Raw genomic sequence first — 22062 nt, forward strand, 5'->3', positions numbered from 1 at the left:
TGTTTAAAGGGTTGCTTAAATAAGTATATAGAGATATCACTAAATTACCTTTTTTGTAGTCAAAATATATCACTAAATTACCTTTATTCTAGTATATAATTTTTAGTAATGTAATTTAATTTTTATTCAAAATGTTTGAATATAATGAAATCTTTAATGAAAAATTTCAGTATCGTTTTCCTATAAATACTTGTCGAATCTAGTTTATAGAATTCATCACAAAATAAAATAAAATCAATAAAGATCCTTTAAGGAAGAAAAGTAGTATTCATTTATTGTAGCTTTCAGAAATATCAAGAATTTCTCTCTATTTCATTAGATATAGGTATTCTGCTAATTCTATATACGATTAGTTTGTTGTTCCTTGTTGTCTAAAATTTCATAAAATCCAAAGCTATGTTTCTAGCATACAGCTTTGAATAAACAACTTTTGAATGAGAAAAAGCTTTAAATACTCAAACTCGTTTATTGATATAAATTTGTTTTTGGGATTGATGTGTGTTTTGCTTATCTACATATAAAATATTTGCCAAGTAAATTTTTTTGTTGAAAAATTTAAATTTATTCAAAATAATTATTTTTGGTTCATAAAATAAAAGAAATAGTTCCTAATTAAATTAGTTGAATTGAGATGAAAATAATTTTTTCTTTTATCAACAAAATTTGGTTTGCTTTATATGTCATTTTGTTTTCTCATGGCAGAGAGGGAGGTGGAGCAAAAAAAAAAAGTGGTATTGGTACTGTTGAAAGAACATATTTTGTTATATCGATCTTTGCCTAAGAACTGATGGAAAGTGGCAACGTTGTGAATGAACAACCTGAATTATCAGGCATAGGTAAAAAAAAAAAGAAATTAATTTGTTTCTTGAACTTTAATTTTAATTAATAATATTTTGGTTTTTGTTTAGTAGTTGATGAAACCAAAAGCTATTTATATGAACAATTATGGAATCTGTGTGCTGGACCTTTGTGTGATCTTCCAAAACTTGGAGAGAAAGTTTATTATTTTCCTCAAGGCCACATAGAGTTTGTAAGTCCTCTCTCTTTTTATATATACACTCTGGTTTTTTTTTCTTCCTTATTTAGTCTTTCAACATTTTGATGCATTTTAAAGGTTGAGGCATCTACAAGAGAAGAGTTGAATCAAATTCAACCAAATTTTGATATTCCTTCCAAACTTCAGTGTCATGTTATTGCTATTCACCGTAAGGTATATTATAGCGAACACATGAGCAACTTTGACTTATTTTTGTATATTTTAATTTCACTATTAAAAGAAGTTATTTGTTAATTGGTTAATGTTTGATTTTTAGGTGGAAATAAATACTGATCAAGTTTATGCTGAGATCACGTTGATGCCAGATACAACAGTGAGTGAAGAAAATATCAAATTTTTACTTTTAGTTAATTGTAATGTTCCTCGAGTTATCTCTCACAGTTTTTCTAAATTTTTTAATGTTTAGCAAGTTATAATCCCTACTCAAAATGATAGCAATGATATGCCAAAAATAAACTTCTTTAAGAAAATTTTAACGGCATCAGATACAAGCAGCCATGGGGGCTTATCCATTCCTAAAAGAGATGCAACTGAATGTTTCCCTCTGCTGGTATTTTTGTTTAGTTTCTCTATTAATTAAATTCAAAATTTAAGGTTTCACTTGAAATTTATGTACTAAATAATGACGTAGGATATGAGTCTACCTGTACCGACACAAGAGTTTCTTACTAAGGATCTCCATGGTAATGAATGGAGGTTCAAGCACAGTTTTAGAGGTAAGAGATCCTTTTATTTGCAAAAATATATGAAACTTGTGATTAAGAAATAATAGCAATATTCTTGTTGCATGCAGGAAAACCACGTAGACATCTCATAACTACAGGGTGGAGTGCATTCGTAACAACAAAAAAATTAGTTGCTGGTGACGTTTTGGTATTTGTTAGGTAAATAATTTTACTTTTTTTAAAAATCTGTCTTGGGTCATGGACTTTAAATTATTCACTTGTGGTTTCAGGGGAGAAAATGAAGAGTTACGAGTTGGTATCAGACGAGCAGGACATCAAAAAGGAAACACACCTTCATCACTAGTATCAACAGAAAGTATGAGACATGGAGTAATTGTTTCTGCAGTTCATGCTTTTCATAGCAAATGTATGTTCTCTGTAGTTTACAAGCCAAGGTAATTTAAAGAACCAATTGAAATAATATTTATGATTCTATCAAAAATTATGATATTCGCTTCTCTAACATGTATGTTTATATTTTGGTTTTTGATATGTATTAGGTCAAGTCAATTTATTGTCAGTTACGACAATTTTTTAGATGCTATGAACAAGAAGTTCAGTGTTGGTTCACGATTTACAATGCAGTTTGAGGGCGATGATTTGTCTAAAAGAAGGTAACACCATATGATAACTTGTTTTCTTTTTCGCTTCCTATCTATTCTCTATCATAACACATTTTCATTTATTAACTAAGATATTCTGGAACAATTATTGGAGTTAATAATTTCTCCCCTCATTGGAAGGATTCTGAATGGCGAAGTTTACAAGTTTATTTTCTTTCACACTTTATAACATTACTTTGAATTACATTTTTGAGTGTAATAAATAAAATATCACTAATTAACTCTAATTTTGCAGGTACGATGGGATGAATTTGTATCCTTTCCAAGACCTAACAGAGTTTCCCCATGGGAAATCGAACATTTAACGCCTTCTTCAAATGTTATCCAATTATCTTTGCTGAAGAACAAGCGTTCTCGACATGTTAACGAAATCGGTAAAAGAAACATAGACATTCTTATAATCTTCTATTTAATGAATAAAATATTACTTTTGAATACTTTCTCACTATACATATTACATACATAGGTTCATCATCATCACATCGCTTGCCTCCTATATTAATAGAAGTCCAGGAAATTGGACAGCCAAGCATGACCTCTCCCATGAGTATTCCTCAACTCGGTAATCGCGATGCAATTGAAGATTCTAAGAATCCTTCTAATAGGCTAATGAGCTATTCTGTCCCATCAATGCCAAACAGATATTACAATAATGATCAAATGATTACACCAATAAAAGAAAATATAACCATCAATGCAGGTGGTAGCTGTAGATTGTTTGGAGTTACTCTGACCACTCCTTCCGAGATCAAAGATCACGTGGAACCAAATGACAACCAAATATCGGGTACTTCAAAACTCTCTCAAGAGAGAAAGCTTGGCTTGACCCAAACATCGAAATCACCTACAGAGATTCAAAGCAAGCAGTTTAGTTCTATTAGAAGTTGCACTAAGGTAAGCATAAGATCATCATATTCTTACTCTTTATATATGAACATGTTCATTATCTTTCCAACTCACACAATTTGGATATGGTGTTATTAAATAGGTTCAAATGCAAGGTGTAGCTATAGGAAGAGCTCTGGATCTTAATGTTTTAAATGGATATGATCAGCTAATACATGAACTGGATAAGCTATTTGATCTCAAAGGAAAGTTGCAAACCTGCAACCAATGGGAAATAGTTTTCACTGACGACGAAGGAGATATGATGCTCGCTGGAGATGATCCATGGCCGTAAGTCTTCTTTATCTTATCTGATTATAAAATATTTGTTAAAATTTTAAGAGATAATATTCCATTTTTGGTATTGTGTGCAAATAGTGAATTTTGCAACATTGTGAAGAAGATATTCATATTGTCAAAAGAGGAGGTCAAAAATTTGAAGTCTGGAACCAACGTTTCAAGCTGAATCAATAATTTAAAGATCTTCTAACATACCACCATAAGTCAAAAGAACTATCCATGACTATGTTTTGTGGTGCAATTGAGGCAAAAATAGTTGGAGAGGGTCTTTTTAAGTATTATTTCTTCTTTCTAGCTTTATGATGTCTTCTTCTGTTTTTTGTTATTGTCAACAATGTTAACTGTTGTTGTATGCTTCTGTATTATGACCTCTCTATTGTTCATTTATAATAATAAAAAATCTCCTTTGTTATCTGATATTATGTTTATTTCTTCTGATGATATTTTTACTTAACCTATTTTATTCTATTATTTGTAAAACCTTATTCTTCAGAGACGAAAAATGAAATGTGGCTCAAACTTCATTATATAGTTCTTTAGATTGATCACTAGCTACATTTTTATTATTATGTTTATCATCATATCGATGTACTATGGAAAAATGTATATAGTCAAGTAGTTAACTGTCCACCCTTTCGATATTTCTTACCAAAGTTTGGCTCCAGTAATTCATGTTACCAAAGTGACATGCTTTGGAACAATAGGTATTTATATAAGATAAAATAGAAATCTGGTAAACTTTTGAAAAATGAGAAGTATGAAATCCCACTTTGCATTGATCATTTTTTACCCCACAAATGGAAGATTCAACCCTTATAGCAAGCATTTGCAACGTCATAACAAATTCAAGAAATAATATTTTTTCTTGTCACTAGTTTTGGGGGGAGTTTCTACTTTGGAGTACAGTGAAATTTTGTTAATATAGTCTAAGGAAGTTCAGCTCATTCTACTCCAAAAAAATTAATAAGTCGACATCTTATTTAAACCAAATTCATAATCTACTGAATTCATCAAATGAGGTGAGAAAGGAAAAAGAGAGAAAAAATAATGGAAAGAAGTCATCATCGCTTAGAGAGTAATGGCATAATGATGATTCATATTTGGAGAATCAAAGTAATTTATTTATTTCCCGACTAACTGACACACATGGACTGTATAACGACAAATTTCTCAACAAAATACACTTGGAACCAACAATAACATTGCATTTTCGTCTATTTTTAGTGTACGTTTATAGGTATTAATAAGGTTTTAGGTGTTTTAAGAATTTTCAAGAGTCTTTACATGTTTTAACAAAAAGGGATAAAAGCTTTCAAAACATTAGAAGCTTGACATCAGTTAAAAACCTTCCCAAACACCAGATCAAAAATTTTAGGTGTTGTTGGAAATTTTTAAAAACCATCTTTTATCTCCAAATGGAATTAGATGAAACCTCAAACCCAAACATAAGTTATGACCGTTTGAAAGAAGCCCTGTCATGCCGCTCGAAAACTCTTAAAACCTAAATGTTAATTGCTTTAAATAGCATGAATCAGAATGATGGCAAGGAATCTGGCAAACAAAGTATCATTAATGCATGAATGATGTTAAACTCAAAACTCAAACGATAACACATGAAAAGTGCTAACAAATATTCTTTTGAATGGTGCTAATTATGAAAGATGGTCAAAATGAATCGTAAATTAACGTACGTACTCTGATTTGGTTCTATGCTTCAGGCATGATGAGCTTCAACCGGTTGGCCGTAATCTTGGATAAGACCTTATAAATAATGTTGCAACAAATAACTGGTGTATAGTCTCGCATGTTTGTTGTGTCTGGTATCAAGGACAAAGTTGTGGCGTTGACACCACAAGGCATGAATACATACACGAAAAATATTAAACAGCCATGACAAAATATTTTCCAAACTATCCTAATTGGCTTTAAAAATATTTGTCAGATAACTTATTTTGTGACGTTAAATGGTTGCTTCTCAATTGGAACTTTTACAAGAGCCTCAACAACCCCGTTTTTGAAACATACAATCCACAAGGTATTCAGACTATAAGTGTTTTATTGATGGCTCTTGGAAGGGTAATGATTTTTTTTTGCAGGAATAGGGTGGTATTGTTTCCCTTGTGAAGACCCATCGCCAACCATGGGGGCTACAATATCCGTCGTATTTTGTCAGCTTTACACGCAGAGGTGGAAACACTGTTATGGAAAATGAAGTGTATAATGGAAGCAAACAAGATAGATGTGGTGTTCGTCACCGACTGCGAAGATTTGGTGAAGATGTATCATTTCCAGCCGAGTGGCCCGCCTTCTCAAACTATCTAGAAGAGATTCAAAACAATAATAAGATTTTTCTTCATTTTTCATTGATTTTAGTTTCTCGTCAAGCTAATACTAAAGCGGAAAATTTGGCACGTAAAGTACGAGCCGGACCACTTTTGAGTTTATTTGTAAACAATATTTCTTCGCATTGACTGTTATAAAGCTAATCAAATAAAGCTGTTGACAAAAACAAAAGAATGGTTGCGTCTCTACTTTGACAAGTGTGATGGAAGAAGGTAGTGTTTTGATCATCGTCCCACATTCATGTTATCCTTGATTTTTGTTGGACAATTGCGAAATAATTTTAGTTATGGCTGGCTAGGTTCAATTTAAAAGCAAAATTTTCTAGTGTTGGATCCGACAAAACCAGTTTTTGTATGAAATTTAGAGTCTCTAGAGTTTCTCGGGATTCACGAATAGTGTTTCCATAACAATCTATATTTAACGCCCGAATTAAGACTCATTTCAATAATATCAGTTTTTTTATGGAGAACATAACGTGAATGGAAAATAGTTTTCATAGAATAGTAGATTGGCAAATTTACTACAATTAAAAAATCAAGATGATCTATGAAGAAAGTAAAATTTTTAAAAAGGTTTCCTCATGATATTCCTGATTGTTTGATTTAGGTGAACTTCACAATGTGTATCATCAGATATAAAATTTATTAAAAAGTTTATATTTATGGAAAATACTACTAATTAAAACAAACTTGCATTGAAAACAATATAATTTTTTCTCAGACAATTCTATATTTTATATGATAATCTTTTTTCTATAGAAGAGAATTATATATTTTAGGCAATTCAAATTATGTATAAGCATTTTCATTGAAATTTTGAAGGCCTATCTTTTTCAAAAAAGTTTAAATGATTAGAGTTCTCTACGGTTTCCTGGAAAAAAGAAGGAACAAAGAAAAACTATTATGGTCAACAATGTGAACCTACTTTGTCAAAAAAACAAAGAGTGATGACGTGGGAAAGCTTCACTCGAAAAAGACTTGTGTTAACGCATCAGTCAAGTCAACTCCTTCAACCCAATCAACACGACACAGAAGTACACACTGTTAACCATTCTCTTCACTTTCCTTGACCTGTCTGTTTCCATTTTCTAATCGAACTTTCTCGGCACTCTTTACGCGTTAAGCTTTTCATCATCCTTTTTTTTTGCCTGAAAACAATAATCACTGGGATCAAGAAAGATGATGAAGAAGATACATGTTCCTCCAGAAACAGGTAAGTTCATGTTCTGTCTCTTCTTCATCTTCTTGTCTTGTTGCCATGTATGTTTCTCGGAGCTGTCTCCAGACCAGACAAACACAATGATCGAACTCTCAAGATTCCTTAATATCCCGGACTGGAACCGTCCTGGTTCAGAGATGAATCCATGTTCATGGAACGGTATTTTTTGCAGCCGGCCAGACAATGGCTCTGTGATTAGCCTCTCTGTCTCTGGCTTTGATCTCTCCAATTCTTCCTTCTTATCAGTTGTCTGCAACCTCCATACTTTGGAGTCTCTCGATGTCTCCAACAACAGTTTGAGCTTAATCCCAGATGGTTTTGTGACGAATTGCGAAAGACTACTTGGGTTTAAGCATCTGAACTTAAGCTCCAACAAATTCTCTTCTTCTCCTAGTTTCCGTGGTTTCTCCAAATTGGCGGTTCTTGATTTCTCTCACAACGTCTTGAGTGGGAACATTCGAGATTATGGTTTTGATGGGTTGGTTCAGCTGAGGAGTTTGAATCTTAGCTTCAACAGTTTAACTGGTTCTGTTCCAATCAACTTGACCAAAAGTCTTGAGAGGCTCGAGGTTTCAGATAACCGTTTGAGCGGTACTATCCCCGAGGGCATCGGACATTATCAAGAATTCAGGCTGATAGATCTCAGTGATAATCATCTTATTGGCTCAATCCCGAGTTCATTGGGAAACCTCTCCAAGTTAGAAAGTTTAATTCTTTCCAACAATAATCTTAGCGGGCCAGTCCCAGAATCACTTTCAAGCATCCAAACTTTGCGTAGATTTGCAGCTAACCGTAACAAATTCACCGGAGTAATCCCTTCAGGGATCACTAAAAACCTCGCAAACTTAGACCTCAGCTTCAACCACATAAACGGGTCGATTCCAGGTGATCTTTTGTCACAGCTTAAACTCGTCTCTGTGGATCTGTCATCTAATCAACTTGTTGGACGGATACCACAAAGCATTTCTTCTAGCCTGGTTAGGCTGAGACTTGGAAGCAATAAGCTAACAGGGCCGGTGCCGTCTGCTGCGTTTGAATCACTGCAGAACCTAACCTACCTGGAGATGGACAACAACCGTTTAACAGGCCACATACCTTCTGCATTTGGAAACCTTGTGAGCTTGAATCTTTTGAACTTGGCTATGAACGAGTTCTCCGGGATAATACCTCCTTCCTTTGGAAACCTTACCCGCCTTCAAGTGTTACAACTGCAGCAAAACAAGCTTACCGGAGAAATCCCAGATACTATCACATTGTTAATTAACCTCTTGATTCTCAACTTCAGCTGGAATTCTCTGAGTGGATCCATACCACCTTCTCTTTCGCAGCTAAAAAAGCTTTCCAACATGAACTTGCAAGGCAATCATCTGACTGGTACCATACCTGAAAACATTGGAGATCTGGAGAATCTGATAGAACTTCAGCTTGGACAAAACCGGCTAAGCGGTAGGATTCCAGTAATGCCACCAAAGTTACAGATTTCATTGAATCTCAGCTACAACATGTTTGAAGGGCCTATCCCCACTTCATTGTTTCAACTTATTAACTTGGAAGTTCTTGATCTGTCAAATAACAAACTTTCAGGCGAAATCCCTTTTTCTGGAAGTTTAATATCCCTTGCGCAGCTCATACTTTCCAACAACCAACTAACCGGAGATATGCCAAGGTTCAGCCAAAATGTTTTCGTTAATATCAGTGGAAACCCCGGGATCAAGTCAATAAATGAGGATGAAGTCTCTATCAAGAGAAGCCAATCTGGGAAAAGCAAACTAGTTATGGTTGTAATATTTGTTGTCCTTGGAGTTCTTGCTCTCATGGCAGGCATCACAACTGTCATTGTGCTGAAACTTTCTAGGCGCTTCAAGGGAATGAACAACACGCAGGTCGACCCAGCTGAAGAAGGATCAACTGTTCTCCCCGAGGTCATCCATGGAAAGCTTCTCACTTCAAACGCTATACACAGATCAAACATCAACTTCGCCAAAGCTGTCGAAGCTGTTGCTCATCCAGAAAATGCTCTGCATCAGACAATGTTCTGGAGTTACTACAGAGTAGTCATGCCCTCTGGTTCGAGTTACTTTATCAAAAAACTTAACACCAGAGACAGGCTTTTCCAGCAAGCCAGTAGCGAGAAACTAGAGAAAGAGCTAGAGATGTTGGGAAAGCTGCATCACACGAACGTAATGGTTCCACTAGCATATGTGCTCTATTCAGAAGGATGCTTGCTCATCTATGACTTTCCTCACATGCGTACCCTTTACGATGTTCTACACAACCATACCAGTGATGTGGTTGATTGGACGAGCAGGTACAGTATTGCAGTTGGCATAGCTCAGGGGATCTCTTACTTGCATGGATCTAAATCCAGCGGCCGTGAACCAATCCTTCTACCTGATCTCTCAAGTAAAAAAATTATGCTCAAGTCGGTCACTGAGCCCTTAGTAGGGGACATTGAACTGTTTAAGGTAATCGATCCTTCCAAAAGCAACAGCAGCCTCTCAGCAGTTGCAGGCACCATCGGCTACATTCCACCAGGTGAGTGCAAAATGTTTTTCGGCTTGTCTAAGAAACATCAACTCTCTTAATCCTTCACTTTTAATCTTTCATCAGAGTATGCTTACACTATGAGGGTGACAATGGCTGGGAACGTCTACAGCTTTGGGGTGATTCTTTTGGAGTTGTTGACTGGAAGGCAAGCGGTAAGCGAAGGAAGAGAATTGGCTAAGTGGGTGCAGAGTCATTCGAGCCAACAAGAACAGTGCAACAACATTCTTGATCTCAGAGTGAGTAAAACATCATCTGTAGCAACAAGGCAGATGCTCCGTGCCCTCAGTGTTGCTCTTGCCTGCATAAACATCTCTCCTGGGGCAAGGCCCAAGATGAAGACTGTCCTAAAGATGCTCACAAGACTCTAAGTAAAAGTGTCAGATGGTAGATGTGTAAATTTTTGCTTGTTACTGTATGTATAAGCAGCATATGGAGATTTCTTTCCTCTGGCAGACACTATTCTATGCATCTCCATTTTCGAGATGCTGATAAACAAGAAGGATCTAATGCATTCAGAGTTGTGGTTTAATATTATCAGTCCATATTAGATTCATCACAGGAAGTGGATAAATATGAAAAAGTCAGTGGCAAAATCATGTGAGAAGGCCTTTCAATGCGCCAAATGTTGCAAAGATAGCTCAAAACAAAGAAATGATTATGTTCAACATTACTCTTGAAAGGTCGACTCTATCAAAGAAATTGATTACCGCAGAAATACAAGCTCCCATGAAATCAAAATCAGAGAAGACTGGGATGCGAAAAGCAGTCATTTGGCCTAAAATGTCAGGTCCTTTGGGTCCTCAATAATGCTTGCCAATGTTTGCAAGAACTGTGCGAGATCAGCACCATAGATGACACGATGATCTGCTGTCACATTCACCTGTGGGTTTGCAAGTGTTCAGTCATCAGTGACAAGTTCGCAGCACAACTCGAGACGATTTCATGAAGACAAAAGGAGAAGATGAACAAGGTCTAACGATGGTTGATAATAAGATTTACCTGCATCTGGTTTTTCATGCCAATGCGTCCGTCTTTAGTAGCAACCGTTGAAGGTTGAGATGCTCCTACAGCCATAATTGCTCCCTTCATTGATCATAGACAAAAAAAACACTCATTGAGCTGTTATTCCTTAGCATAATTATTATTAGGCTAAATATGCGCTAAAAAGTTTTAGAAACTACATTAATGTGTATAATATAAATACATAAAGTAAAAAGCACTTACAGTTCCAGGGGGTAGAATGGCATCAAACCGATCGACGCCAAACATTCCAAGGTTAGATAGAGTGAAGGTACCTGAAGGTGAAAAAAAGTATCAAGTCTCAAACAATCTTGACAACTGATTATGAACCTACTTAACAAACATTTCGGTTGGTAAATCTCAAACACAATCCTATATTCTAGTATTAGGTTTACCAGTGTTGTACTCCTGAGGCTGTAGCTGCTTGGCTCGGGCCTTATCAACCAATTCTTTCCATTTTCTAGACAATGAATAAATGTCAACCTATTTACGAAAGAGAGAACAATCTGTTTATACCGGTTTTGAAGACAGAATAAAACTCAAAAACTTGTTATCAAGCATATAAAAGAAAAGAACCTTATCAGCGTTCTGAAGCACTGGAGTGATCAGACCACCATCAATAGCAACAGCAACAGCAACGTTTATGCTACTGTTATACACAAAACTGTTACCATCTCTACAGGAAGAGTTTACAACTGGATGTTTTGCCAGTGCGAGTGCAGTTGCCTTTGCTAGGAGTGCCGTCATTGTCACACCTTTCGACTTAATCTAAAACAATGAAACAAAGAAAAGATACAATTCAAATCAATACATAAACTTACTGTTTAAACTCAGTGCATGAACTCTAATCCTTAAGTTACAACCTTCTTCAAATTTTCTATCATAAAGTTCAAAAAAATTTCCATCCATTTGTATCATTCCCCATCAACCAATTAATATTCTTTCAATTTTGCAATCACAATTCAATCTATTCCATTCTCCTATCATCTCAACCAACCTAATTTTCAGAACTCACTCACCTTCTTGTAGAGAGCATCAAGAGCATCAGTAGTGATCGTGTATCCAACTCTAAAAGTAGGAACCGCAAGACTCTCCACCATATTCCTACTCACAGCACCCTGCATTGTCGTAAACGGAACCACCGATCCCAGCTCCACACCAGGAGCTGCCGCTACCTCCTTAACAGCTACGGCAGCTTGAACTCCTCCTCCAGCTGAAACCGCCTCAACATCTTTAGCCACAATCCTTCCCATCGGTCCACTTCCAACCAAACCAGCCAACTCAACCTTCAATTCCTTAGCTAACTTCTTAGCATACGGAGACGCAACAATCCTCTTCCCTCCTTCAGACGCCGGATGCACGGAAGACGCAGCCACAGCCTTAACCGTCACCGGAGCCGCAACCTTCTTCTCAACAGCCAAAGGTGATTCAACTGCAGGAGTCGGAGGAGGCTTAGAATCGCCACCACCGGAAGCTTTAGCCTTAGCATCAGCGATCTCATCTTCAGTCTCAGCTAACAAAGCAATAGCTGAACCAACGGGAGCAACACCACCTTCTTCAACCATGATTGCAGCGAGGTAACCGTCGTAAAAGGTCTCCACGTCCATATCAGCTTTATCGGATTCAACAACGACAACACTCTCTCCTTTGTTGAGCTTATCGCCTTCGGATTTAACCCAAGAGACGATTTTGCCTTCGGTCATCGTGGAACTTAGTGCAGGCATGAAGATTTCTCGGATCTTTGCTTGGATTGGGATGGTCCGGGGCTTTACCCGGAAACCCGGAACGGAAGATCGTGTTTTTGTGGGGAGAGACACGGAGGGTAAGAAGGGTGTTTGGAGAAGACGAGACATTTTTTTTCCCCAATTTCGTTAATCACAATGCCAGAGAGCGAAATGGGATTTAAGGAGTGAGAGAGAAGAGAAGAGAAGAGGTTCCTCGGAGTTATCGAAGAGAGCAGGCGGAGTGAGTTGCCAACTAATTTACCGGTGACGATCACTGTGTCACTCTACCTGTGTGATACACGCGCGTTTTGTTATATGGGCTATTATTGGGCTTTTTACGAAGGCCCAAATATATAAATATAAATGCTAACCAGTAAACTACTGTAGCAACGTATCATCAACACAGTTGACAAACATCCGTTAACCCGGTTTTTAAATAGATATTTTGGTTATAAAATTTGGATTTTAGATCTTTTGTAAAAAGGTAAGAAACACATTTTACGAATTGTTGGGATTCAAAAAAAAAAACCATTGTCTTTATTAATGTTGGTTTTCTCATGGTCATATAAAAAGTGACCAAAACTTATAATTTAACATGTTTATTCTTTCATTCGCTTTGTTTTGAATCTCAAACTATTTGAGCGGTGTGAGCGTCAAAGCACTTGGAATAGCATTAAAGCTTATGTTTTGCAGGAATGAATCAGTTAATAATTAACTAACCTAACCTGCGTATCAATATAAAATATTTACCCTTAGACATGGGTCTTCACGCTGATAGTTCTTACCTAACCTGCGTATTAATAATAACCCAAAGGAACTATATGATAGAATCTTGTATCTCCGAACTCAACTGAACCCAAAAAAAAAAATGCAATTAGAAAGCAATCGAGTGTTACAAAGTTGTTAACACGATTCAAAAGCGAATCAATATTCAATCTATGAAGCGATGATCGACATAGTACATCCCCGAGCACATCACTCGGAACTCAAGCACATCACAAGAGGTTTACAACACAGATTAAGCATAAAATGAATAGAAGAAGATACAAAGGTTTCTTATACTCAGCTTATCCCGCAACACAAAACCCTCTCTTTCGTCCAGAGTCTTCCACTCAACTCAAATCCAGCGACATGTCGCCTCTCGCTCCTTTGACGCATCAACTGCTAGTGTGGCTGCTGACTTCTTCCGATAGTGCAACTGATGAACCTTATCAAACTATCTAAACAAGGTATAGAGGTAGCATCAAGTTGCAAGTATGAAATAGTTACTAAATATATGTAATAGTTTAAAATTTTTGATAACAACGAGTCTTTACCTAGTTGCAAATGGTTGTATTCTTCATGAACATACATTTCAACCTTGTTCAGGCAAAAAATCACCATTTGAGATAAATATGTTTTCAACCCAAATTTATTGGATCCCACCATAGAGCTGGAAAATAGCAATTTTTGGCTGAAAATAGTTCAACCTCAAAATAGTAGATGAACGGAATGAATGTGATAAAACCATTATTTTATTTTATTTTTCAATTATATTTTTTTAATTTATATGTTTGAATTAATATTTTTGGTTTTAGAAAAATTAGGAAAAATATCATTTAAATCACCAACTTTCAAATGTAGGTCATTTTAATCATGAGCTTCTTAGGTGGCCATTTTAATCATGAATTTATTGTTGACTTTTAATTTAAACATCATCTTTTTTTACTGAGCCAAAATTATCACTATGTTAAGACCATCTTCAATGGTTTCCCTATTTTTTTCTCTATAATAGAGGATCTCTATAATAGAAGAGAGTTTTGCTCCAATGGTTTTTTCTATTTTTTCCTCTAAAAATGAATTTTCCAAATATATTCTTTTTTATTTTACAATTAACACCTTTATTTATAAAAATTACAAACTAACCCATTTTACTTTAAATTTGTAACACTTTCATAAAATTATTATTTTTATTTAAATTAAATATTTATTATTATAAATAACATTACATCGTACAAAAATTATAAAATAAAATAGATTTTTAACAGGAAAATCACGTTTTAAATCTTCAAAGTGTCACTAGGTAGCACTTTAAACCTCAAGAAAATTTTACTAACACTATAAACCTTTAAAGTGATTTTACTAATACTTTAAACCTTTAAAATGATTTTACTAACACTTTAAACCTTAAAACTAACTTTCATTTTTGTACCGCCATAAAAAATAACAGAATAATAATATTCGTCAATGCGAAATAGTTAAACTATGTTGGTTTAATTTAAATTTTAATTAGTTTTAGTTTTTATAAATAAATAGAAAATAAAATTGTGTTTATTTTCATTGTAGACAAAACTTTTACGAAGTTACTCTTCACATCATTAATCCTTTTAATAAATGCATCTCCACTGGATTCTCATTCAAATTGATTGATTTCTCATTGGAAACCAATGAATCTTCTAAATATATTGTCGTCTTCAATTTTACATTTGTCAAATGTTTTAACCTACCTCTGATTCTTCATTTTTTTTGCTTTAATGTATTTTTTTTATCAATCGTCATAAATAATTAAATTAAATTAAAATAATTAAATAAGTATTTAAATGAAACCAGCATAGTTTAACTATTTCAGGTTGACGGATATTACTATTCTGTCATCTTTAGTGGCGGTACAAACAGGAAAGTTAGTTTTAAGGTTTAAAGTGTTAGTGAAATCATTTTAAAGGTTTATAGTGTTAGTGAAAATATCTCAAGGTTTAAAGTGCTACTCAACCACACTTTGAAGGTTTAAAATGTGATTTTACCGATTTTTAACCATCTGCATTACTGTATATTTCCCACAAATGATCAATTAATGCATTTCAAAGTGAAAAATGAGTTTGTTTGTCTTTTATTTTTCTAAATCGACCTAGAAGCTCCTGGAAACGAATGTCATCATCTTCTGCTATTTTGAGGCTGAGCAAGCACGAATTATACAAAAGCGGAATAATCAACAACAAAACCAACAAGCTCCTCCTCCATCTACATCATTTGGTTCGTTTGGACAATATTTTAGCAATAGATTTGAGCTCTATTATTGCATGAATCGCTAGTGTAAGAGATCTCTTGAGCATGATGGCATATCTAATCAGTGTGAAGCAAGCATCCTTATTAAAAAAAAAAAATCAAAAGCCGAGTCTTGTCTCGCAACCGGGCCACGCCTCGTAAAAAAAAAGTCGAACTTTGCCTCGCACATATTATTAAAAAAAAACTCAGTTCGAACTTCGAACTCATTAGTGCTAAAAGCCGGGATCCACGCTTGCAAATCAAGAACGAACATCCTTTTAAACGGACATGTTCAGTTCGTCCTTCGGAAAATTTTTCAGTTCGTCCTTCGAACAGCTCCTCAGTTCGTCCTTCAGACAACTTCTAAGTTCGTCTTCGAACAATTGTTCAGTTCGTCTTTGGACAACTTCTCAGTTCGTCCTCGTACAACTCCTCAGTGTCAGGTCGTTCTCAGACACCTCGGTGTTAGGTCATCCTCACACACCTCATTTTCAGGTCATCTTCTGACGCCTCAGTTTCAAGTTGTCCTCAGACACCTCAGGTTCAGTCCGTCTTCAGATGGCTTCAGCTTTGGTTCATCTTCACAGCTTCAGCTTCAGCTCATCTTCAACTAACTTAAATTCAGTTCGTCTTCAGATAGCTTCAGTTTTAGTTTGTCTTCAGAGAGCTTCATTTTCAATCCATCTTCAGACAGTTTCAGTTTCAGTTCGTCATCAAAACAACTTCAGATTCAGCTCATATTCAGATAATTCAGTTTCAGTTTGTCTTCAGATAAGTTCAGTTTCAGCTCGTCTGCAAACAGCTTCGATTTCAGTTCATCATCAAATAGCTTCAGTTCTGTTTGAATCTTTGTGAGTCATACAGAATCTTTCGACATCCTGGCCAGATGCTCGACTCGCGTCAAACCGCAAAAGGGGAATAAGTCGACCCCATTATCTCGCTCCCCTCAAACTTTTAAAAGGGGAATAAGCCGAGCCCAGTATCTCGCTCCCCTCAAACTTTTAATCGAGGAATAAGCCGAACCCAAAGTTTTTTCGCACCTCAAACTCTTAATTGAGAGATAAGCCGAACCCAGATTTTTATTTTCGCACTCGAGCTCTAGTTTGGACGGAAATATAAGCCGAACCCAGAGTTTTATTTTCGCAATCCGTCTCCAAACTAGATGAAAGGGGATAAGCCGAGCCCAATATCTCGCTCCCCGCAAAAGCACACACTGCTAGGGACAAAACAGCCCACTTACGGAGCCCAATGTTATCTCCAAATTATCACTAAACGTAGGATCACTTGATATAAGCCAAGAGACGTCTTGTAGTTTGTAAAGTTCCGAATACAATAATTATCAGGAATCCGAACTGAAATAACTACATGAAAGTGTAATATCTTCGACAATGACATCTTGAGGTCATCCAGTTGTTAATTATCATCCCAATCCAAATCATCATTTAGTTCAGAGATCACAAACCGAATAGTCTGCGGAGAAATGAGCTTACTCTTCCGACCTCCGAGATTCCAGTCTAAAATTGCGAGCTAGCCGGTCAGCAATGAAGAGAGAAACCAACTTACGAAAAGTCATTATGATCTACGACACGTCTCAACTTGGATCAACAACTGCAACGGTGCATAATGTGAGCAGGGGATCGGACACGCATCCAGGAACGCTTGAGCTGGACCTGGACACCTCTCGGACACTCATATCACCCGCGGTACAACTCAGACCAAGAGCTTATCCAGGACTTCCAGAAACAAGATCAACTACTTTGTCCAAGCATTCGTCCAAGAAGACCGAGAGATCGACTCAGCTAAGGCAACCATCGGTGAGATCGTCCGTACGGCCTTCATCCTTACCCAAGGACAAGGGCGCCAAAGACGTTAGGATCATGACTCGTACTCTTTTTCCTTACTTTGGGTTTTTTCCATGAGGTTTACCGGAGAAGGTTTTTACAAGGCAACGAGTCCTGACGCACAACGCCGCGTTTTAAAGCCAATGATGTGGTTCCCGCTCACATCAGTTTGTCTGCTCGGAATTCAGTTTTCCTAAAGTTTAGATCGAATATTTTTTTTTCTACAGTTCGGAAACTCGAATGGATAATCGAATCTACCGAACTGGGGGGGTTTAATTGTTGGTGCGGGATTTAGCACCCACGACATACCGACCTAAACCGAAGGTAAACCGAGTAACTATGCACATCAACTAAACTGAAGAACCCCCTCTTTTGGGACAGCTAAACGGGCCTATAAGCAAAAGCCCGACGAAGTCACTCAACCGCCTCCCTGAGCCCGACCTGATCATCAAAAGTGGAAATTTACCATATCTTCAATCCGAGATTTAAGGAAAATAGACTTATATTGGTGGATCCCAAAGTAATTTACTGGATTATTAAGTTATTAGTATTTTGTATTAAAGTAATTATTTTGGAATGAATGAAAAATAAATATTATAATTTATAGAAAATATCTTTTCCAAATGGTAGTCTCAATATTTTAGACTAAATATTTATACTTAGATTTATATTATTAGTTTTTAAAAATACTTATTTTATTAAATTTGTATTATTAGTTCTTAAAAATATTTATTTTATTTATTTTGGTCAGAAATAAAAGAAGTTAAAGATTAAGATGACTACTTTGCAAATAAAATAGTTCACCTCTATTTATAGAGAAAAAATAGAGTTCCTCTAAAAATAGAGGAAAAAATAGCAATCTCTATTATAGAGGTGAAAATAGAGATCCATTGGAGCAAAACTACTCTATAATAGAGTTTACAGGTGAAAATAGAGGACCATTGGAGATACTCTAAATTGTTTAACAGAGCTACTAACAGATGTTTATACAGATGTTTATTGTCGTTAACCATCCTCTATTTGTGAGAAACCCCCAAATCCATTAAATCGAAACCCCCAAATTTGAAAACCAAAGCCCAAATTTCAAATCATCATCTTCTCCAAATATCGAATGTGAGAAAGAGTAGCTATATTGAGATGTTGATAGAAACAAGTCGACATGGATCGCAGAGTGTTGAGAGTGTTGTCGGAGACGGAATTGAAGCTCCACCACGAAGTGAATCACAGAGTGTTGTAGGAAATAGAGTTCAGGCTGAACTGCAAGTCTTTTCGGAATCTGGTGGCAGAGAAGGAGATCGAGCTCAACGATGGGCTTTGTGGTTTTCACCGGCGGGTTGCTGCTTTTCCCAAAGTTTATACGGAGTGGCATGATGGAGAGACGCGCCAATGAAACCTTGTTCTGCTTTGGTTTCGTGCAACGCAAGTTTTCCATTTTCTAGGTCGTAATTAATCTACTGATTACAGATCTCTCGTTTCTGCATGTTTATTGCTAATATCATTCTTTCGATAAATTGGGAAAGAAAACTAAAAGAACCATGTAAATGAAGAACAACGATGCGAAATGTAAATACTAATTGCATCGCTACCTTTTCAGTTTGAACTTTTCTGTGCATTTTGTTGTGGCAGTGTTTAAGAAATTGAATTCTTTGTAGTTCAGTGTGACATTTTGGATTTGTATCCATTATTAACTATTCTAACTAGGTTCCAACCCGCGGTACACCGCAGGTCAAATGTTTTATAATTTTTAAATTTTGATTTATTATGTTTATTTCTAAATGCATTTTAGTTTGCAATTATTTAATATATTTTTTAGAAATACAAATAATTTTAGTTATAGTATGAAACTATTTTAAAAGTTTATTGTTTTCATATAATTAAAACCTTTTAATTAAATTGTATATTTTGGTTTTTTTTTGGGATACAGTAAATTGTTTGGTGTTTCTAATTATTAATTTATATATAGTGTGAAGGTTTGTTTCTGTATTTTATTTGGAAATATATTTTGGAATATTTTCCAAATCATTTGTAAAGCATTTTGTAATATGGTAATGGTTGTATATTCAGACAATTATTTTGAAAATTTTAAAAATATAATATGATCATGCATATTTCGGATGGAACAAAAAAATGGAGACAAAAAAAACAACAATATTATATTCATAGATTTAATACCCAATGGAAAAATAAAAAGTCCAACTAAAAATAGCAAAAAAATTGATTTTTGTTGTCCTTCTTGAGGGTCTATCTGGATTTTTAAAGTTTTTTCCTTCGTTTTTTAAACCCGGTAGGCCGGTACACCGCGGGAAAAATAATTAGTATATTTTTTTTTCAATTTCAATTTACCATTTATTGTATTTGCATGTAGATGATATTTTCTCTAAACTATGATCATATTGCATGGGTGATGCATGTCGTCTTTCAAAATTGTTAAATTAAATAGGCTACGTAACCCATCTCTATATTGAAAAATGTAAAAATATAAACCATAATATAAAATTGCATTCTGCTTTCTTTTTTTATAAAAAATGTATATATTAGGATGTATAGTAATATAATTCTACAAAAATGGTGTTTTTTTATAAGTGAAAGAAAACTTCGAATGCAAAAGTTAAAAGGTGTAATAACTTCTTTCATATTTAATTTTTAGCGTATTGTTCAAAAAACTTAAGTTGAGAAGTAAAAGCTAAATTAATGTTTGTATCGTTTCTGTTCCCATAATTTCGTTTTTTTAAAACAAACTAAATGATAAAATTTGAATAAACTCTATGAGTTTGAGTTATTTTTAAGCTGCCACATATCCGCATCTTCTCTTGTTCATTTTGGGAGGTACTCCGTACTCGTGAGTCGAGTCCCGCTGATGCAACCAATAGCAAACCAATCTTCATCATGTGATGTAATACAAAACACACACGAAGGGTATTTGAATGCCTCAACATACAATCTTCTTTAGGGTGGTAACTCACACTTAGGTTGTATATCATCTACCAAAAAGAAAAATAGACAGACAAAAGAAGTTTTTAAGATTAATACTAATCAAAAAAGTTTTGAAAAAGTTTATGAAAAAAGTGAAAATTTACCATTAAATCATGAGCTCAAAGTTTTGATACCACTTTTGGATTTACCGGATCCCAAAAGAAAACAATTTCATCCTCTAATCCTCCAATCAATGTAAACAATCATTACTTATTAGTGTTGTAACTAAGATGGTCTCCATATATATACATCACTAAACCCTTCAACAAAAAAATAGTATATAGATATACCTTGTTCATATTTTGCAGTTCAATGGATAACGCATTTTGTGGAACGAAAACCATCAAACACATAATCTCAACTCTCAAGTCACGTTTGTACACAACTATGAACCTGCAAAAGAGAAAAATCTGAATGTTCATGTTCAACAATTTATTCAAGCAGATAAACTTATCTAGCCCTGGGATTTTAAACCGAACCGAAACAACCGAACCGAACCGAACCGATATTTTTGGTGTTCGGTTCGGTTTCGGTTATGGCGGCTGAACCGATCGGTACAATTTTTTTTTCTAAAAAACCGAAATATTTCGGTTATTTTGGTTCGGTTTTCGGTTAACCGATTTTTTTTTATATAAAAATTTTGTTTTTTTAAAATTTTTTAAAATTTTTTAAAATTTTTTTAAATTTTTTTAGGAAAAAAACTAATAAAACCGAAATTTACCCTAAAATAACCGAAAAAAACCGAAATATTTGAAATAAAACCGAAAAACCCGAAATTATCTCTAAATAACCGAAAAATCCGATTTTTCATGTTTTTAATCAAATTTCGGTTAATTTCGGTTTTAAAATTTTAAAACCGAATTAACCGAACCGAAATATATTTCGGTTCAATTCGGTAAGATTTTTAAAACTCAAAAAAACCGAAAAACCGAAATAACCGAACCGAATTCACCGAAATAACCGAAGTCCCATGCCTAAACTTATCATTTCAGTAAGCACGAACTGAAATAATTCCATACCCACGAAGTTGATCTAGTCGGTCCTCGACGATAGTATCAGAGCAAATTGCAGAAGTGGAGATTGCTTCAAGTATAGCTTCTTATTATATACTAATCGTTCAAGTAACCTTCTTATATATAAAAAGGATTACTTGTGTAGGGTTTTGATTGTATCGGTTTCAGAATATTCTGGAGAGTAATTAGGAAATCTAAGATATGATTGACCAATCAAACAAATCGAACAATTACAATGAATGATAAACATGTTTAAAAGAAAATTACAAAATTTTAATGTAACGATAGAAATATTCCTTTTAAATATTTATTGTAGGAGGTTCTAGATTCTTTTGTTTAGACAATATTTATAGCATAGAATATGTAGAGAATATGCTTAATTGTTAGTTTAACGTTCATTTTTTGTTTGTCAACGTTTCACTAAAAACCAACATAGGCCTGTGAAAGTACAATTGGAATAAAGCCTCAAGTTAAAATAAAAGATTACATAAAGCCCAGTACTCGAAGACCAACAAAGAGATAAAAGATTATATATCTCCAATGACAATGAGACGTGTGTCTCACCACGTGTTTCTTGAGCTATCTTCACGGAAAAACTCCACCAACAACAACCGTCGGGCCGAAGCTCCAATATTTCGATGTCCGATGATTCCAATTAAGAAAAAAACTTGACACAACCAACTTTTCTTCAATCCCAATTGAGAAAACTCCGTCCTTGAGACATCGCCATGGCAAGATGAACAATTCATCTTTAAGTCCAAAATATTAGCCT

At 35.0% G+C, this 22062-nt stretch overlaps 3 protein-coding genes across 5 annotated transcripts; 2 read left to right on the forward strand and 1 right to left on the reverse strand.

The window, feature by feature from the left end:
• The first annotated feature begins 214 nt into the window (after positions 1-214).
• LOC104777428 (putative auxin response factor 14) lies at positions 215-4002 on the forward strand. Of its 3 annotated transcripts, none has more exons than XM_087505911.1 (16): positions 215-325; positions 703-836; positions 909-1030; positions 1115-1210; positions 1314-1370; positions 1464-1607; positions 1689-1773; positions 1851-1941; positions 2013-2177; positions 2283-2396; positions 2477-2549; positions 2641-2779; positions 2872-2967; positions 3106-3299; positions 3394-3581; positions 3669-4002. In XM_087505911.1, the coding sequence occupies exons 2-16, from the start codon at positions 788-790 to the stop codon at positions 3754-3756; spliced, it is 1701 nt and encodes a 566-aa protein (XP_087362037.1). In that variant the 5' UTR covers positions 215-325; positions 703-787; the 3' UTR covers positions 3757-4002. The 3 variants fall into 3 exon arrangements, with proteins under 3 accessions (XP_087362037.1, XP_019095962.2, XP_087362035.1); XM_019240417.2 differs by having other exon boundaries at positions 216-325; positions 912-1030; XM_087505909.1 differs by having other exon boundaries at positions 216-325; positions 912-1030; positions 2872-3299.
• A 2725-nt stretch (positions 4003-6727) lies between these two features.
• On the forward strand, positions 6728-10227 carry LOC104777429 (uncharacterized). Its single transcript, XM_010501691.2, has 2 exons — positions 6728-9686; positions 9762-10227. Exons 1-2 carry the CDS (start codon positions 7112-7114, stop codon positions 10064-10066), a joined length of 2880 nt encoding a protein of 959 aa, XP_010499993.2. The 5' UTR covers positions 6728-7111; the 3' UTR covers positions 10067-10227.
• Positions 10228-10283: 56 nt separating this feature from the next.
• On the reverse strand, positions 10284-12747 carry LOC104777430 (dihydrolipoyllysine-residue acetyltransferase component 5 of pyruvate dehydrogenase complex, chloroplastic). The gene is made up of 6 exons (XM_087505932.1): positions 11738-12747; positions 11295-11486; positions 11114-11201; positions 10923-10993; positions 10698-10781; positions 10284-10578 (listed from the first exon to the last, which is right to left on the reverse strand). Exons 1-6 carry the CDS (start codon positions 12569-12571, stop codon positions 10474-10476), a joined length of 1374 nt encoding a protein of 457 aa, XP_087362058.1. The 5' UTR covers positions 12572-12747; the 3' UTR covers positions 10284-10473.
• Between the last annotated feature and the right edge of the window lie 9315 nt (positions 12748-22062).

This window comes from Camelina sativa, chromosome 3 (genome assembly GCF_030686135.1).
Source record: "Camelina sativa cultivar CO46 ecotype springtype chromosome 3, ASM3068613v1".
Taxonomy (NCBI): domain Eukaryota; kingdom Viridiplantae; phylum Streptophyta; class Magnoliopsida; order Brassicales; family Brassicaceae; genus Camelina; species Camelina sativa.

Bases quoted from the DNA above. Each gene is read 5' to 3' on its own strand.
- LOC104777430 (XM_087505932.1), bottom strand. From the start codon at position 12,571: ATGTCTCGTCTTCTCCAAACACCCTTCTTACCCTCCGTGTCTCTCCCC. The intron at 11,202-11,294 runs GTTCTTTTCTTT...TTTCGTAAATAG, and splicing joins TGCTTCAGAACGCTGATAAG to GTTGACATTTATTCATTGTC. The intron at 10,579-10,697 runs GTAAATCTTATT...GCAAACCCACAG, and splicing joins GCATGAAAAACCAGATGCAG to GTGAATGTGACAGCAGATCA.
- LOC104777429 (XM_010501691.2), top strand. From the start codon at position 7,112: ATGATGAAGAAGATACATGTTCCTCCAGAAACAGGTAAGTTCATGTTC. The intron at 9,687-9,761 runs GTGAGTGCAAAA...ATCTTTCATCAG, and splicing joins CATCGGCTACATTCCACCAG to AGTATGCTTACACTATGAGG.
- LOC104777428 (XM_087505909.1), top strand. From the start codon at position 788: ATGGAAAGTGGCAACGTTGTGAATGAACAACCTGAATTATCAGGCATA. The intron at 1,774-1,850 runs GTAAGAGATCCT...TGTTGCATGCAG, and splicing joins GTTCAAGCACAGTTTTAGAG to GAAAACCACGTAGACATCTC. The intron at 2,780-2,871 runs GTAAAAGAAACA...TTACATACATAG, and splicing joins TCGACATGTTAACGAAATCG to GTTCATCATCATCACATCGC.